This window comes from Tachypleus tridentatus, chromosome 7, assembly GCF_004210375.1.
Source record: "Tachypleus tridentatus isolate NWPU-2018 chromosome 7, ASM421037v1, whole genome shotgun sequence".
Taxonomy (NCBI): Eukaryota; Metazoa; Arthropoda; class Merostomata; order Xiphosura; family Limulidae; genus Tachypleus; species Tachypleus tridentatus.
The window spans coordinates 179,548,817-179,567,782 of NC_134831.1; the positions used below are offsets into that span (position 1 = coordinate 179,548,817).

Sequence of the window (18,966 nt, forward strand, 5' to 3'; positions counted from 1 at the left end):
TCTTCAGAAAGAGATCACAAGTCACGTTTTATTATCAGAATCAGTTCTTCAGAAAGAGATCACAAGTCACGTTGTCTTAACAGAATCAGTTCTTCAGAAAGAGATTACAAGTCACGTTGTCTTATCAGAATCAATTCTTCAGAAAGAGATCACAAGACACGTTGTCTTAACAGAATCAGTTCTTCAGAAAGAGATTACAACTCACGTTGTCTTATCAGAATCAATTCTTCAGAAAGAGATTACAAGTCACGTTTTATTATCAGAATCAGTTCTTTAGAAAGAGATCACAAGTCACGTTGTCTTATCAGAATCAGTTCTTCAGAAAGAGATCACAAGTCACGTTGTCTTATCAGAATCAGTTCTTCAGAAAGAGATTACAAGTCACGTTGTTCTATCAGAATCAGTTCTTCAGAAAGAGATCACAAGTCACGTTTTATTATCAGAATCAGTTCTTCAGAAAGAGATCACAAGTCACGTTGTCTTAACAGAATCAGTTCTTCAGAAAGAGATTACAAGTCACGTTGTCTTATCAGAATCAATTCTTCAGAAAGAGATCAAAAGTCACGTTGTCTTAACAGAATCAGTTCTTCAGAAAGAGATTACAAGTCACGTTGTCTTATCAGAATCAATTCTTCAGAAAGAGATTACAAGTCACGTTGTCTTATCAGAATCAATTCTTCAGAAAGAGATTACAAGTCACGTTGTCTTATCAGAATCAGTTCTTCAGAAAGAGACCACAAGTCAAGTTTTATTATCACAATCAGTTCTTCAGAAAGAGATTAAGCCCAGTTGAATAAGACTATATCTTGTCAGGTTGTTTTAGGACCGTGTAGCGATTTAACATTTCTTATCAGGTCGTTCGTTTAGATCAGATGTAACGTGAACATGAAAGTCTTCTATGTTGTCGGACGAACACGAAGACGTAACAATAAAACTCAATAATCCTTCATTTCGTACAGTAGCCCGGACGAAATGAGATGATGTTTTTCCGGTCCGTTATTAGAAGTGTCTCTTTTCCTCTCACGTGGTTCACTGTAAGATAAGACATATGATCAAAATCTATGAAATGGTCAAATTTCTGAAACAAGAAAGATGGCATACATGAGTGATTTAACATACTGTTTGTGGGTTTGTTTCTTGTTAAGTACAAAGCTACACCATGGGCTATTTGTGCAGTGCCCATCACGGGTATCGAAACCTGGTTTCTAGCATATAAGTCTTCAGAGTTACCGATGAGTCACTGAAGGACTTAATGGACAAACAAATAAATATCCTGATTCAGATAGGTAAATAGACAGATGGATAAATGAATAGATTGGCGGATAAACATTTTATCTTATGAAGAAACAATTTCACATATTGTCAGTGAAGCAGTGATAAAAGAGTAACAGGAGGTATTTCTTCCAGCGTCGAAAAAACTGTGCTCTTTGTAAGCTTATATGTTTGTTTGTTTTTGAATTTCGCACAAAGCTACTCGAGGGCTATCTGTGCTAGCCATCCCTAATTTAGCAGTTTAAGACTAGAGGGAAGGCAGCTAGTCATCACCACCCACCGCCAACTCTTGGGCTACTCTTTTATCAACGAATAATGAGATTGGCCGTTGAAAGAGCGTGTATGCTTGGTGTGACGGGTATTCGAACCTGCGACCCTAGGATTACGAGTCGAGCGCCTTATCCGTCTGGCCATGCCGAGCCATTTGAAAACCTCCAAATTTTATCATTCTTCTAAAATATTCACCATTGTTTATATATACATACATCTACATAGGCCTATTTTACACTCAAAACACTTATTATCAACAGGTTCCTAAGTCCATGACATTCATAAGTGTCTCTTCCTTGAAGTACAGGATTTCTCAGAAAGATAAGTCAAGATTTAATACCTACTTTACTAAAGTTTGGATCTATTTACTCAAGTGTTTACGATCAACGTAGATCAACGAATAACTTGACCGAGAATTCGTGTTTACGATTCATTAACCACAAAACATACCCTACTGTAAGAGTAGCCCATGGTCGTCACAGCACACATAGTCTATTGCCTAACTGTGGACTTGACAAAAAAAAAACTAACATAAAAAAATAATATAGAACTCATACTAATAATTTTAACGTTCTTCAAGTTTTTAAACTTTAAATCACGAAGAACGTCCAATGATACAGTAGTTTATTTTCAAATAAAGTTCATTTTAAATTTTGTGTCAAGTGTGAACCGTGCTCGAGAAGCCTTGAATCCTATCAGAAGAAAAACGATTATGTTAGCTTTTTTCTGTGTCATATTTGTAACCGAATATTCATAAATCTTTTGCCAAAGAGCTTTGTAAACAGTACAGTTCCTCTCTGCAAACAATATAGTTAGACCTTGTAGCCATCACCACAAGTCTTCAGTTCTTCAATTACCTACCTTCGTCAGCTGTGTTGGATGTGAATTGAGTACTCGAAGTCCCATATTGATATCAGACACCATCATAATTAACTGTTTCTTGTTATTGGTTATTGTTGCGTTGAAATTTCTCTTTGAGTGCTTTAATGGCGGTTCTTTTTATATAGTTTTAATATTATTATTAGTTATTTGCGTAGAAAGGGAGAGATGGAAGGTTATTGTTTTCTGTAAGCTCCTCTTATGATAAACAGACAAGAAAGTCACAAACATTTTGACTTACGTAAGTGTAATAAATATTAAAATGAAATGTAAGTAAAGAGTATTCACCAAAAAAAAAAACTATTAACTTTAATTTCATTCTATGTGTTTATGCGAGACGTCTTTGTTTTGTTGTTTTTTTTTGTTTGCTTTAGCGCAAAACTACACAATAAGCTATTTACACTCTATCCACCGCGAGGGATCAACTCCCAGATTTTAGCGTTGTAATACAGTTGTTTGTTTGTTTTGAATATCGCGCTAAGCTACTCGAGGGCTATCTGCGCTAGCCGTCCCTAATTTATCAGTGTAAGACTAAAAGGAAAGCAGCTAGTCATCACCACCCACAGCCAACTCTTGGGCTACTCTTTTACCAACGAATAGTGGGATTGACCATAACATTATAACGTACCCCACGGCTGAAAAGACGAGCACGTTTGGTGTGACGGGGATTCGCATCCGCGACCCTGAGATTACGACTCGAACGCCTTAACTCACCTGGCCATGCCGGGTCCCCCCATGAGTACAGCGGTAAATCTAAGGATTTACAACGCTAAAATCAGGGGGCTGATTCCCCTCGGTGGACTCAGCAGATAGTTTGATATGGCTTCGCTACATGAAAACACACTCACACACCTATAATTTTCCAGTGTAGGTACAGATAACACCAAAAATACATTACACAATCAAAAGATACATACCAATGTATATTTCTAAGATGACAAAATGTTTTCTTTAATCGTTTTTCTTTCTATGATGCTTCCTGTTCCTTTTAAGCCTTGCTGTAATTTAGAGTTATGTCCGTAAATTATAGAATGTCCCTTAGAGACGATGAGGTCCAAAGAGAACTTGACCCTCCAAGGTCACACACAACGACCAAACGACGATAAATCGAAGACGGAACGCCCCTTATCGAGAGGTATAGTGTTATATTCTCACTTGTTAAAGAGAACAGAAGAGGAAATAGTCGTTAAGCTAGGCTTGGGTGTAATATGTAACCCTAATGCTTCCATTCGTAGAAAGATACTTAGTTAATATAATTATTGAAAATAAACCTTGTAAAGAAACTTTCACTTCGCAACTTTGATGGACTAACTAAAAACACTAGTGTGAAAGGCAGGTTCAACGCTTCTTGTAATAAACTAACCTTAATGAGCAAACCAAAGTACTTATACAATGTATGTTGCAAGTCTCTAAAATTTAGAATACAGATCAAAATTGTAAACTATCCATTATGTTTATTGATTCACTTGAAATAAAATCTAACTCTGAGAGTCGTATTGAAAAGAAAAAGGGAGAAAATATAAGATATATAAATACAAAAACCTGTAAGTCTATCACGCGTAAACCTTGGTTGTTGCAATGCCATTCAACATGCAAGTTGACGAAATGATTGCGCTCCCTGCCGCGACAAGCAAATTTGTCTATTAAAAGGTCTTCCAGCTATATCCCCGTCATACCAAACATGCTCGTCCTTTCAGCCGTGGGGACGTTATATGTGACGGTCAATCCCACTATTCCTTAGTAAAATAGTAGCCCTAGAGTTGGCATGGGTGGTGATGAGTAACTGCCTTCCCTCTAGTTTTACATTGCTGAATTAGGGACGTGTAGCTTTGCGCGAAATTCAAAAACAAAAAAATCAAATGTAAGCACCCAATTTTTTTTATTATCAGATTTGAAGTAACTGAATAAATTTCTTTGTTTTAATGAGATGTCATTAATTATGTCTCTTATACGAAAAATAAGATCAATGGATTTCAAAGAATAGTTTTGTGTCGTATATTAATACAGATAAAGTTCTATTTGTCAAATGAAATCGAAGATGTTTATATTATCTGTATTCTCAAGACGGCTGGTATGGGTATTAGCACTTTAATCAAAATAAAGTACAGAATAACTTAATGATCTTCCTACGTCAACTTCAGGTTGACCTAAATCAACTCTTTGTCAACCTGAAGATGACCTAGGAAGGGCGAAACGTTGTTCTGTACCTTATTTTAATTAAAGTGCTAATATTCACACCAGCCGTCTTGAGAATACATATTTATCTCAAGTGGGTTGGTTCCCTTCATCACGAATCGCTAGTGTTATCTGTTGACCAACATGTAAATTACGTAATTATTAAGTCCCATTCTAGAATTTGAAAAAGTAGCAATTTACTACGGTTGTTTTATGCTGAAAAATATTAACGATAAAAATAATTTTTCCACGTTATTATTATACAAGAAATTTTGCACCCCTTTTCAAGTTTTTATTGTCACTAAAATATTAAAAATAAATTGTGACAATTTCTTAGCATTTGTTTAATTTAATATTTACGGTATACTGTGTAACTTGAGTAATTTACCTCGTCTTGTCCAAGTTCACTTAATAGATAATAATGTATGATTTATTTACATGTTTTATTTTTGTAAAGACTGAATTTTGATCAGTTCATTCCTGTTATCCTTTTCATATCGCGTTTTCTTTACCCACACCTTGGGTCGCTAAACGGAAGTGACGTGTTACAAATACTACTACATTTATTTCAAACGGCGGGACAGTTGATTGTTGAAATTTTTTGGTAGTGAGTAAATATCAACGGTAAATACGTTTAGCCTAACGTTCTTTTGCATATGTAATTTTCGTTCGTTGATATTAGGTTTCCGATGACGTTCCTTATATCTTTGAAACGTGATGTCTTTTAATTTTACGTCAAAGTAAGAATTATTTTATTAGTAACTTTAATGAGAATGAGCTTCAAAAATAAGCCGTAACGTAAGATGTTGCTTCTACAATCTGTTATTAATAATACTAAGTACAAATAAAGGAATACATTTCTACTAAACTAAAATAAAGCAGTATTATGTCCAATACTGATAGTAGTACTAGTACTGGTATTAATAAACCTTACAAGTTACAATTTACATTGTATTAGTAATACTAATAGTAATACTTTCGTTTTTTACATTCAGTATGTGAAAATACTGGTAGTATTTCGTTTACTTAAATTGGTAGTTTTAGAGTTGATTGAAATTAATTTATAAAGATATTAAGGTTAATACTATAGTATCTAGCTAAGTTATCTGTTTCTCCGGGCATTTCTTTAGTTTAAAAATAGTAGCTCTTAATAATATTGGCTATAAATGTTTTACTACAGTACTAAAATACTAGCTATTATGTAAATTACAGTGTAATTTGTAAATTATAAGTTTATAAACTATGAAATTAAGTTGAAACTTACCACACAGTCCGTGTTTACTATCACTGTCAATGTTAAAACTTGTTAATTAATGTTCACTGTGTACATTGCAAGTTTTAGCTTTCCATTTCATTTGTATTCTAAGGTAATAACTAATTAAGACCAAGCAAGAGATCATTTATTGATCAATCTAGTGTAGTAAGTAGTGTAATTGTTAAGTTATAACCAAATAGTTGCATCCACAAATCCCTTTTCACTGTCATTTAAGTTTTCTTGTATCCATCCCTAATATCTGAAAATTAAAATATTACTCTAGTCTCCTTTCACACAAAATTGCAAACCAGTAGTTATACCTCAGAATATTGTGTGCAGTCTTATCTAAGAAATAATATTGATTTATTGGAAGTGGTTCAGTGGAGGGTTGCTATAACAATACAATAATTATTCCATGAAGGGAAAAATTGATTAAAAGGGCTAAAGATAAGTTGACATCCCTTTATTTTCTCATCAGAAAACAGTAATATATGAAGTAATCTCACTAAAGTTAACAAGATTTTCTAAAGATTTCATAGGATAAATACTGGTTATTTTTTTGTTAAAATAAACATAAGACTAAGAAATTATCTTAATATTTTTACAAGATTATCTGAAGACCTAATAGGATAAAGATATCTGATTTATTTATGTTATATTGTGTTAATAAGACATTGTCTGCAATTGGATGGAAGTCTTAGAAAGACAAGACATCACTTAAGACCATTTTATTTTCCTTGGTGATAAACATGCAGAATGAGTTGCCATCAGTGGTTGTAGTAGTGCAGACTATTGACTAACAAGGGAAAAAGTTCTTGGCAAATAATGAGTGGGTTTAATTTCTTTGGAAGTGAATGTTTGTGAGTCTTACTGTCAAAAATTTCTTTTGTTTTATGGATTGGTCATTTGGATCTATGTATTCGAAATATCTACAATCCTTAAACTAGCCACGTCCTTGTGCATTCAGGCTCTTCTCTTCAGCACTAAATACCAACAAATTTCAGCCTATCCCAATATGATAACCTCCTCTAAACATATATTTGTCATGGGCCAGTTGTTGCTCCTTATCTCAGTATTAAAACATTTTACTTAAAGTAGTTATGCAAATAAGTGTAAATAATATAATTATTTGTGAACTGAGACATTAAGGAAAATACTGTTGGGAAAATATGCTGTGTTATTAAGCTCAAAGTTACACAGTGGACTGTTTATGCTCTGTCAACCACAGGTATCAAAACAGCTGTGAGAGCTACTGCTGTTGAGAAAATGTTTAGCTCATAACGCGTAGAATAAAGAAAAATGTAAGCACACCATTTTGTAAAAAAAAATAACTTTCTTGGTCTTTACCACACTTGTGCTGAGACTGAGTTACTTTAATATAATAATTATTAAAGTAAGAAAAATAGTTGTATGTAAGCCCACCTATTATTTCATGTATCTGTGAAAAATATGGAAATTTATATCCATAAAAATGTTTATTATTAATTTACTAACATTTTCTATTTTTTCTTTTGCAGTTTTTTGTTTTGCTGCTTAGATGTGATGTCTATGTTTGTTATTTTTAAAATTATTATTACAGTTACACTTATTTCAGTCAGTCCATATCTGATAACATTTAAGGACAATGAAGGATTTGTTGGTCCATGTAAGTTGTTCTGTCCACTGAGTTAAGATGTTAAAAAAGAAATCCATAACTAGCTATTATTGTCCAAAAGTTTATTGTGTCTTGTTTTAAGTTCACTGATTCTGTCACATGGAGGAAGTCCATTTCAAAGACCATCAAACACTCCAGGAAGGTTTCTGACCTCTTCTAATTCAGATGGTGAGGATGTTGGTGCTGTGGAGATACAAGATCTGTCCAAGGTTTACACTAAATGACTTTTTGAGAGGTGACCAAACAATTGACCCAAAATGGTTCCAAGATGAGACCAATAATAATTGTACCAACACCTGTATGTTTAATGTAAAAGTAAAAAAAAAAAAAAATTCTGGAAATCTCAATTTGTGTTCTTGCCAAATATACTACTTTTTTCTAATATTCAAAATTTTGGCTTTCAGTTCTTGACTCTTGACCTGACTTGGTCTGTCAACCCCATCATAGATGGTTGAAATCAAGGCTAGTTGCTGAAATTTATTCCAGAACTTTGTATGAGATCATAGGGAAGTATTCAATCATTATATTGTGTATTTATAGTTTTCTGTTTGATAAATTTTGTTATGGCTGGAAAGGAAAAACAATTTACTCAGTTTGTGATTTTAATAATACAGTAAGATTAACACAGCTAGAAATGTGAATAGTTATGATCCAAACATGTAGATGAAAGGGCTAATGAGGTAAACTTACATAAATTGCAAATGCTTTCAACATTTTTAGTCTATTATATTGACTCGGTTAGTGGTCTTGGGTGTTGTAGCTACTGTCAGACGATGTGTATGTTGCCATGGTGTGGTTATCCATTGGGAGGATTTGGTCTTATTCCACAATCAACATCTCTGGGTGCTATAGGGAAAAAAACAACTTTATTTTAGTTCAGCAGTATGCACAACTTTACCTCTGATCTAGTAACTTTCTGACAGACATTTTTCAACAATGTCCAGTCACCATTTGCTGTTCACAGACAGCAGTGTCTTCTATTTGGATAAACTCTCTCAAGCTTCTAACTTTCAAACTTTTTCTCATTTTGGGAAGATTAATCCCTCATGATCAGTTTTTGAAAGGGATTAGACTTCTGTGTTTCTGCTGTCATCACTAATATATCAAGCCTTTGCAAGATTTACTTCTCAGTGCAAACTTTATCTATCATGATGTTTTCAAAGTGAATGCTACATAGAACTTCTTTGGGCTATTCAGGGAGGGTTCTGGGTAATAACTGGTTCAGTCTTTGAAGGCCTACTTTTGCTGCTAGCTATTTGATATATTCAGTAACACCATCAGAAGGCTCCTTTTCTTGTTTCGTAGCAAGGAAACGTCTTTCTTCAGTGGAGGTGATTGACCTAACATGGACTGATCCATTTGGCATTATTGTTTTTAAATCTGTAATATTACTGTTTCATCTTTACAGTAGTCTCTCTAGGATTATAAATAACCTATTTATAGATTTTTTTTCTCAGATTTCTTTCTGTTTCAGAAGTATGATCTCTGAAGTGAAGCTAGATGATCAAGAAAATTTTCCTCCTGTAAGAGATGACAACACAAAAGATAAAATAGTTCCATGTTCTGAACGAAGGGCCTTTTCTGTTATCCAGTCAAGTATAGATAGCAGCAGTAGAGCAATAGTGGATAAAGTAGAAAGAGTATGTAAAAATAGACTAAACTGAAGTTTTATTATCATTGCTCTATCAAATAGGTGTTGAATGTATGGGTAAGACTATAACAAAATGATTGGACTTTCATGTTACTTATTTCCAGACCAATTAACACCAGACATTGAACTAATTAAAATTTAACCTTTTACATCCATATAACTATTTTGAAAAATAACTTGGTTATAAAAGTTATCTAACCCACAATAAATAGCTCACGGTTATCACGTACTTTTTATTAACGTATCACTAAACTTACCATTTCAGAAATAAAAGGACCTTTTAGAAGTAGTCTATCCATTTGCTAACACAAAGTCTTAATGTTGCATTGAGTCCTTTCTTTTTCTATGTTTGAATGGAAACAAATGTTAATATATAACTGTTCCCTGCTCCTAAGGTTCTTAAAATAAATATTTGTGTAACCTAACAATTTGTTTTGTGTATAATGATATCAGGTTGTAAGAGGCTTTGACATCATAACAGTTGTAGCATAGGGCTTGTTTGAATAGTGTTCCATCTACAACTTTATTTGTTGTATCCCAGCTGACCTGAAGAGCTCTAAATTGAGTTAAACATGCCATCACTGAAGGATATAGTAAATATAGTGTAGTTATAATAGTATTATTATACATTATTATAGTTCCTGAGACTCCTTGAAGGACTAGATAAAGAAATTATTGTTAAAAATATAATGGTCATGTTTCTCATAGTCTAGAACATATACTGTTCAGTTGTGAGTACACCATTCAATTTCGTGATGCAAGCAGAGAAAGCTGCAATAAATCAGAATCATTGTTCACAACATTATTTGCAACACTCAAAAAATAGACAAGAAAAACAGGTTCAAGTCTATTTAAAATAGGACCAGTAACTTCCAGGCAATGTAACATTCAAAGATAGCATGTATAAATTGTGTGCTTTAGTCGATTGTCTTGTATAGACAAAACACGAAACACTGGACAAAGACTAGAGCACTTGAAAAATATATGTAGCTATTCAGGCTATTCATCTTTCTAGCATATAATTGTGTGTAATATTTATTTAAATGCTGTGTAACCATTCAACTTTTCCAGATACTAGGTTTGCTGCTGTCTTGTAACAGCTGGTCTTGGGTCAAGGTCCAATTGCAAGATGACTGATAAATTCTGGTTCAAAACCTACAGAAAGATAGTCTTCCACAGATTACAAGAGCAATACAACTTACATGGAAATAACTCATTTCTTCATGGAACTACTCACTATAGAGTTCCAAATAATTGTACATGTAATATTTACTTTCAGTCTCTTTTCCACCTGGTATAATATTTATTTGGGCCTGTATAGTTATTAAGGTTTGGTCTAATGATCTTGGCCACCTCGATTTTCTGGTGAATCCACAAGCATCTCTCACTTTAGTCATTCTGAGTCAAGCAACTGCAGGCTAGGCCGTCTTATTATCATACTCTGTGACCTGTCGGGAGATGTGCTGCAAAGCGGCATATTGGCTTTGGCCTGTTTGAAACTCAAAGTAGAAGTGTTTCCATGCACTTAAACATGACAGGTTACTAGCTTGTTCAGATCATTGATAAAATTAATATTACAATGAATTTATTTTATTAATAATGAAGATTTTAGTGGGCATGTTTTTTATTTCCTTGCCATTTGATAACCAATCTCCTGGAAGATCATATGAAATGAAGTTTGGAGGGAAAAAAACCCCGTTTTCTACCCTGTACTGTTGTTAGAAGTTTGCAGTTTGTCCACCCTGTACTATTATTCAGAACTGTACAGTAACAAATAGAAATTGTTTTTCTACTAACAGAATCACATAGGGGCTAAATACTCTCTACTAATGTAATCATATGATACGCTGAAATTCTGTTTGTCTGCTACCAAAACCACATTTATCTAGAAATGCAGTGTTCCCTACTAGTACTAATGTAAAGCTGTTTAACTTTTGATGACGAGAAACCCATTTGAAGTAAAAATGTATTCTCAAGGCTGCTGATGTGGGTATTAAAATTTTAATTAAAATAATGTACAGAACAATGTTTTGACTTTCTTAGGTCATCTTCAGGTTAACCTTTGGACTTAAGGTCAAAAGTTATGCATTTTATTTTAATTGAAGTTTTAATATCCATATCAGCTGTCTTGAATACAGCTATTCAACTCATTTCATTTTTCAAGCTTTTATAGTTGAAAAAATATTCTAAATAATGGTCCAAAAATGAAATTGTAATTCTCACAACATCAATAAATCTTTCAGATTACATTTACAATTGGATAACTTGGAATTGATTTTTTTTAGCAACTAGCACTCAAGTTGTCTTGCACATCTGCAATTTGCAATGACCTTTCACATATTTATTATATTTCTCTTGTCTCTGGAGTTAAGATAAACTGTTATTAACCGTAGACCAAACTGCTCCAAACTTCTACCAGTTATGTCAATTCTGTCGGTTAACCGTTTAAATGCAGTAGTATTTTTACCAACTGCATCGTCATATCTGTACTGAAAAACAATTCACTTGTTGTGTAATATAGTAGGTGAATGCATGCTGTCAGTCTAAATACATCCATACTGATAAGTTAAACTTGATACTAAAAACATATATTTTACACTTGGTTTTCTGTGTCTAAAGATTTAATTTAATCTTCAGCTTGCACACGGACGAAAAGAAGTGAAACAAGTAAACTTGTTCGACAGAAACCTCGAAGCAGAACAATGGAGAGAGAGAAACGTGGTTGTGACATCTTATGACCATCAGGAAAACATGGAAGTTGCTTACGCAATAGTGAATGAAGTTATAGAGCAGATGCCTTTGAATCGGTAAGAGAAGAGGATTTTCGTAGTTTTGCCGACAGGAATAAAGAAAATAGATCGGTACTCGAAAAATGCTTTCACCTCTTTGCAAAACAGAAGATAACTAATAACTTGCACCTTTACCCAAAAAAACGATTTTTCACATGTGCCAAATCTTTGAATGTCACTCCTCTCATCTGTATACATAATAAGGTGTACTACTCCACTGCATGATGCAATCAGCATCAGACTGTACCCCTCTATTAATAAAAGGGTGACACATACTTTGTCACATTCTGTACTCTTCTTAAGCTCTTTACATCAAAAGCTTATTCTTTTCTTTTGTACTATAGTATTATCTCTCCCCCTTGAGATTTATGGTATTTTTGTGCTTATTATTTGACTTTTATTAACATTCAAATAATTGTTTCATTGCTTCATTTTTTTTATCCCTGTTGCACCAAATGTGCTCACCCTTTTTGAACCAGGGGGGGACATTATGATGTAATGGTCAATACTACTATTCATTGGTAAAAGAGTTGGGGTGGGCAGTGATGACTAGCTGCCTTACCTCTGGTTTTACACTGTTAAATTAGAGTTAGCTAGCACGGATATATCTTGTGTAGCTTTGCATAAGTTAAAACAAACATTTTCTTCATTGTTGGAAAGGCACTCACCCAGATAGCTTTCAAATGAAATTTCAGTTATTATGATATGAATTACAAACATATTTTATGGATTTGAGACCAGGTGAAAATTTTTTGTGGATTGTTTCTATTTCTGACGTTCTTTTATTGATGCATTTGCAGCTCACTTCCACACCAAGCTTTTACTCGTGGTTTCTGGTTTCAAACTCTGTGAACCTTTCTATAGTTGCCCTATTTCTGCCTGCATATCTAACTTTTTCCCAGGGTGGTATTTTAAATTCATGACACCCATTGCTTGTTTCTTATTTCCCTGTTTTGACCATTCAGTCATGGTTCCTGCACCATTGCTTCTTAAATTTTGGAGTCTCTATCTGTTCTATATTTGAAGTCCCTCTTATATTTGCTTTGAATGTCTGGCTTTCACCATGACATGTCATGCTTTTCCCATTACTCTTAGCCTTTTTTTTTTTTTTTCTAGTCACTTGTAAGATGGAAAGTTTATCAGACTAAGAAGTCAGTTTTTCTGTTGTTGGCTATTCACCTTCATGGTTTGTTAGTACAAGTGGATAGTTTATTGATACTGACCACCCATTGATCTTAGTTGCCCAAATGTTTTTAATATATTGCTTTGCAAGCAGTCTGTTTTCCTTATTGCCAGTTACAATTACTCTGTTCACTAAACTTCATCTCTTTTACAGGTCCTCCATTAGATTCTTTTGTTTCTTACTTTCTGTACCATCTTAAAATGTATTTTGTTCTTCTTCCTCACTGTGGGGGAAAAAATACCTTGTATCCCCCTTTCCCCAAACATCTTCCACATTTTTATTATTACAAGGACAAGTTGCATTTATTTTGGACCACTCCTTCCTTCCTTAAGATTTAGAATGACCATGGGAACAATCAGATGTTCTATTTCAATACTTCTTCCCTGTATGATTGTTCAGACAACAGTTGTCTCCTGTGTTTGATATGGGCAACATGCCGTTACCTTATTTGTAAAGGCAATATCAATTTTCCCACCATGTAACACCTCTACGTCTATTTTAACAACTCTTCTGACTTTTGTCCTTCTTTGGAAATGGTATCCTTTGTCTTTTCAATGTCATCTCCTATATGTTTGGCACTTCATGTTATTTTTGCATCTGGCATTGATGCTCTGTAGATGAAACATTTTGACTGAGTGGTTTATGTATGTGTATAGTATTTAAAGCACCACCAGGTTTGAAAAAAAATTGTTTTTATTTTGATAGATGTGGCTCTAGCACTGCTTTTCAGATAAATACCCTTCTCATCATGCTGCATGTATAGGAAGCAGTCTTGCACTTTAATATTACCTTTGAACTTGGATTGTACATAGTAATGACTGGTCAGTGATAGAGAGATTATTCTTACTGGGTTCACAAAACCCTCCCTCTTAGTTTTTTCTAGTGAAATGGGAGATCCTTTATTTTTGCAACATCAAACAACTTGCTTGGTGGATATGGAGAATTCTCTTTGGGTTAGAGTAACTTTATATGTATCAGACCAAGTGAAATGCACTCTCTGATCAGAAGTAGGGCAAAGGTATCTACCCAGAAGTGTTCTTTAATCTGCCCCCTATGATAATGAATTCACCATTCTCAGTGATTATGACCAACTGGGTGGGATATACAGGAAAGTTCACAGTCTTCTCAATACTCTAGCACCATGCAAAGAAGTCCTTTTAACCTTTCTATAGTACAACTTGCACTGGGCAAGAAGTTTGTTTTCTACAGAGTTATGCTTGCCTCTAAGAGCTTTTCAACCATTTCCTTAATATGGGTTCCAGCTATCTGTCATGTAGAAAAATGAGTACTTAGTTCTGAAGCTATTGTTTTCCTTCCCTGAAAATGTATTTAAGATGCTAATTTCTTCACAGACCCATCCACACCTTGTCTGATGTATCTCTTTCTTGCCTCATCAAGGATAAACTTTTGGTTTATGTAAAGTACTTAAGGGGAGTACTGCGTATAGAGAATATGTCCCTTATCTTTGGTGGGAGGTGTGTACTCTAATGCAGGGATAGTTTTGTTCAAAGGTACAAACACTTCAAAAGTGCTGTAAGGTATTAAATATCTGTTCTGTGGAGAGTTTAGTAGCTATCTTGTATAAATTTGCATCTAGAAAACCATATTCAAAAAATAATTCTCTCGAACATGTTTCCAACTCTCAAAATTTTGTAGTTCCATAATTGAGTTAATTTTAGGTACTAAATACAGAAATCAGTGTTTTATTTAAGAATATTTTGCATCACCAAACAAAAAAGATTGGGGGGTGAGTATACTTAAATATTTCAAGACACCAATCACTGATGGAAGTATTTAACCCTGAATTTCAAGTATCAAAAGAGAGAGATTTACTTTGATTACATAAAAATAGTTCTTAGTGGTGTTTACTGCTATTACAATTGTGATGTGTGAGGCTCACAGTAAACCCAAGTTTTCTCTTCTAGGAGAACAAAGTATACAAAGGAGGGCTCAAAATGTAATTTGCTACAGGTTTCTACTCTTCAGGGTTCCTCACATGAAGAAGAAAGATATGTACTATGTAACAGTGGTTCATTTGAAGACACCTATGCATCTCAGAACTTATCTACTTCGGTCCCTTTAGAAGTTCTACAAGTATCGAGTGACTTGTCTAAATTTATTAATAAAACTTCAGAATGTTCAATCACAGTAATCAAAGAAAGCCAAGTTTCTGATGGTTTTTCTGTTAAGAACTGTAGTCTAGATGTAACTGATTTCAAGGAAAATAATCAAGTGAACAAGGTGGAAAAGTGTACTCCAGCAGAGAGGAGTAGTTTGGAGAGTAATGAATCCTTTGCAGTAATAAATAGAGAGTTAACAGTAACGGTGACTAAAGAATACTGGGAAAGTAGTGAATTAGAACAACCAGTAATGGTTGATAAACTTAATAAGCTGGATGAGGCAAGGCTACATAAAGCAGAACAACTGGGCAAGACAGACAAAGTTGAAGACAAGCTATACAATATTGATTCAGCCAACAAAGGACAACCTGTGGTACTTGAAGGAGATGAAGATAATGGTGACAGTAATAATGCAGAACAAATTGTTGTGACTGACCAAATCAAACTGAAACAACCAGCAATAGCAGGTCAAGTTGAAGAGAATCTAGAAAATACTGATCATGCCAAACTAGAACAACCAGTGATAACTAATCAAATGGAAGAGAATGTAGAAAATACTGACCCAGTTGAACTAGAACAACCAGAAGTAATTGGTGAAGTAGAAGAGGAGCTGAACAGGACTATACTAGCTACAGTAGAACAGCCAGAAGTAACTGGTCAAGTTGAAGAGGAGTTGGACAGGACTATACATGCTATGTTAGAACAACCAGAAGTAACTGGTGAAGTAGAACAGGAGTTGGACAGGACTATACTAGCTGCAGTAGAACAACTGGAAGTAACTGGTGAAGTAGAAGAGGAGCTGGACAGGACTATACAAGCTACAGAAGAACAACCAGAAGTCATTGGTGAAGTTGAAGAGGAGTTGGACAGGACTATACTAGCTACAGTAGAACAACCAGAAGTAACTGGTCAAGTTGAAGAGGAATTGGACAGGACTATACTAGCTACAGTAGAACAACCAGAAGTCACTGGTCAAGTTGAAGAGGAGTTGGACAGGACTATACTAGCTATGTTAGAACAACTAGAATTAACTGATGAAGCAGAAGAGGAGCTGAACAGGACTATACTAGCTACATTAGAGCCAGCAATAACTGGTCAAGTTCAAGAGGAGCTGGAAAAGACTATACTAGCTACAGTAGAACAACCAGAAGTAACTGGTCAAGTTGCAGAGGAGTTGGACACGACTATACTAGCTATGTTAGAACAACTAGAAGTAACTGGTAAAGCAGAAGAGGAGCTGAACAGGACTATACTAGATACAGTAGAACAACCAGTACTGATTCACCAAGAAGAAAAGGTGGACAGTACCATTCCAACCCAAAAACAACCAGTAGTAATTTCCCAAGTAGAAGGGAAACTGGACAGTACTGTTCCAACAAAAGTAAAACAACCATTGGTGACTGAACAAGATGAGAAGCTGGACCATACTATTCCAACCAAAGTAGAACAACCAGCAGTGACTGAAGAAGTAGAAGGGAAAGTAGACAGTACTATTTCAACTGCAGTAGAACAGTCAGTAGTGATTGACAAAGTAGAAGTGAAAGTGGACAGTACTATTCCAACTGTAGTAGAACAACCAGTAGTGACTGACCAACTAGAAGGGAAAGTAGACAGTACTATTCCAACAAAAGAAGAAACAGTAGTGACTGACAGAGTTGAAGGGAAAGTGGACAGTACTATTTCAACCAAAGTAGAACAACCAGTAGTGATTGACCAAGAAGAAAATCTGGACAATACTGTTCCAACCAAAGTAGAACAACCAGTAGTAATTGAGAAAATAGAAGAGAAACTGGACAGTACTATTTCAACCAAAGTAGAACAACCAGTAGTGATTGACCAAGAAGAAAAACTGGACAGTACTGTTCCAACCAAAGTAAAACAACCAGTAGTAATTGAGAAAGTAGAAGAGAAACTGGACAGTACTATTCCAACAACAGTAGAACCAGTAGTGACTGACAGAGTTGAAGGGAAAGTGGACAGTAGTATTTCAACCAAGGTAGAACAACCAGTAGTGACTGAAGAAGTTGAAAGGAAAGTGGACAGTACTATTCCAATCAAGGTAGAACAACCAGTGGTTATTGAGAAAGTAGAAGAGAAACTGTACAGTACTCTTCCAACAAAAGAACAACCAGTAGTGACTGACAAAGTTGAAGGGAAAGTGGACAGTATTATTCCATCTATAGTAGAACAATCACTACTGACTGACCAAGTACAAGGGAAATTGGACAGTACTGTTTCAACTAATGTGAAACAACCAGTAGTGACTGACCAAGTAGAAGGTAAACTGGACAATACTGTTTCAACCAAAGTAGAACAACCAGTAGTGACTGACCAAGTAGAAGGTAAACTGGACAGTACTGTTTCAACTAAAGTAGAACAACCAGCAGTGATTGACCAAATAGAAGGGAAGCTGGACAGTACTGTTCCAACCAAAGTAGAACAACCAGTAGTTATTGAGAAACTAGAAGAGAATCTGTACAATACTCTTCCAACAAAAGAACAACCAGTAGTGACTGACAAAGTTGAAGGGAAAGTAGACAGTATAATTACATCTATAGTAGAACAATCACTACTGACTGACCAAGTACAAGGGAAACTGGACAGTACTGTTACAACCAATGTAGAACAACCAGTGATGATTGTCCAAGAAGAAGAGAAACTGGATAGTACTATTCCATCCAAAGTAGAACAACCAGCAGTGATTGAGAAAGCAGAAGAAAAACTGGACAGTACTGTTCCAACCAAAGTAAAACAACCAGTAGTAATTGAAAAAGTAGAAGAGAAACTGGACAGTACTATTCCAACAACAGTAGAACCAGTAGTGACTGACAGAGCTGAAGGGAAAGTGGACAGTAGTATTTTAACCAAAGTAGAACAACCAGTAGTGACTGAAGAAGTTGAAAGGAAAGTGGACAGTACTATTCCAATCAAGGTAGAACAACCAGCAGTGATTGTCCAAGAAGAGAAACTAGACAGTACTATTCCAACAAAAGTAGAACAACCAGCAGTGATTGACCAAGTAGAAGGGAAACTGGACAGTACTGTTCCAACCAAAGTAGAACAACCAGTAATGATTGTCCAAGAAGAAGAGAAACTGGACAGTACTATTCCAACAAAATTAGAACAACCAGCAGTGATTGTCCGAGAAAAAGAGAAACTGTACAGTACTCTTCCAACAAAAGAACAACCAGTAGTGACTGACAAAGTTGAAGGGAACGTAGACAGTATAATTACATCTATAGTAGAACAATCACTACTGACTGACCAAGTACAGGGAATCTGGACAGTACTGTTACAACAAAATTAGAACAACCAGCAGTGATTGTCCGAGAAAAAGAGAAACTGTACAGTACTCTTCCAACAAAAGAACAACCAGTAGTGACTGACAAAGTTGAAGGGAACGTAGACAGTATAATTACATCTATAGTAGAACAATCACTACTGACTGACCAAGTACAAGGGAAACTGGACAGTACTGTTACAACCAATGTAGAACAACCAGCAGTGATTGAGAAAGTAGAAGAGAAACTGGATAGTACTCTTCTAACAAAAGTAGAACAACCAGCAGTGATTGTCCAAGAAGAGAAACTAGACAGTACAATTCCAATAAAATTAGAACAACCAGCAGTGATTGACCAAGTAGAAGGGAAACTGGACAGTAGTGTTCCAACCAAAGTAGAACAACCAGTAATGATTGTCCAAGAAGAAGGGAAACTGG

At 35.0% G+C, this 18,966-nt stretch overlaps 1 protein-coding gene across 2 annotated transcripts; it reads left to right on the top strand.

Annotated features, from left to right (window-relative positions):
* The first annotated feature begins 5,133 nt into the window (after positions 1–5,133).
* On the top strand, positions 5,134–18,926 carry LOC143257378 (uncharacterized). Of its 2 annotated transcripts, none has more exons than XM_076515956.1 (4): positions 5,134–5,220; positions 8,980–9,145; positions 11,794–11,963; positions 15,054–18,926. In XM_076515956.1, the coding sequence occupies exons 2-4, from the start codon at positions 8,984–8,986 to the stop codon at positions 18,553–18,555; spliced, it is 3,834 nt and encodes a 1,277-aa protein (XP_076372071.1). In that variant the 5' UTR covers positions 5,134–5,220; positions 8,980–8,983; the 3' UTR covers positions 18,556–18,926. The 2 variants fall into 2 exon arrangements, with proteins under 2 accessions (XP_076372071.1, XP_076372070.1); XM_076515955.1 differs by having other exon boundaries at positions 5,176–5,336.
* Positions 18,927–18,966: the final 40 nt, after the last annotated feature.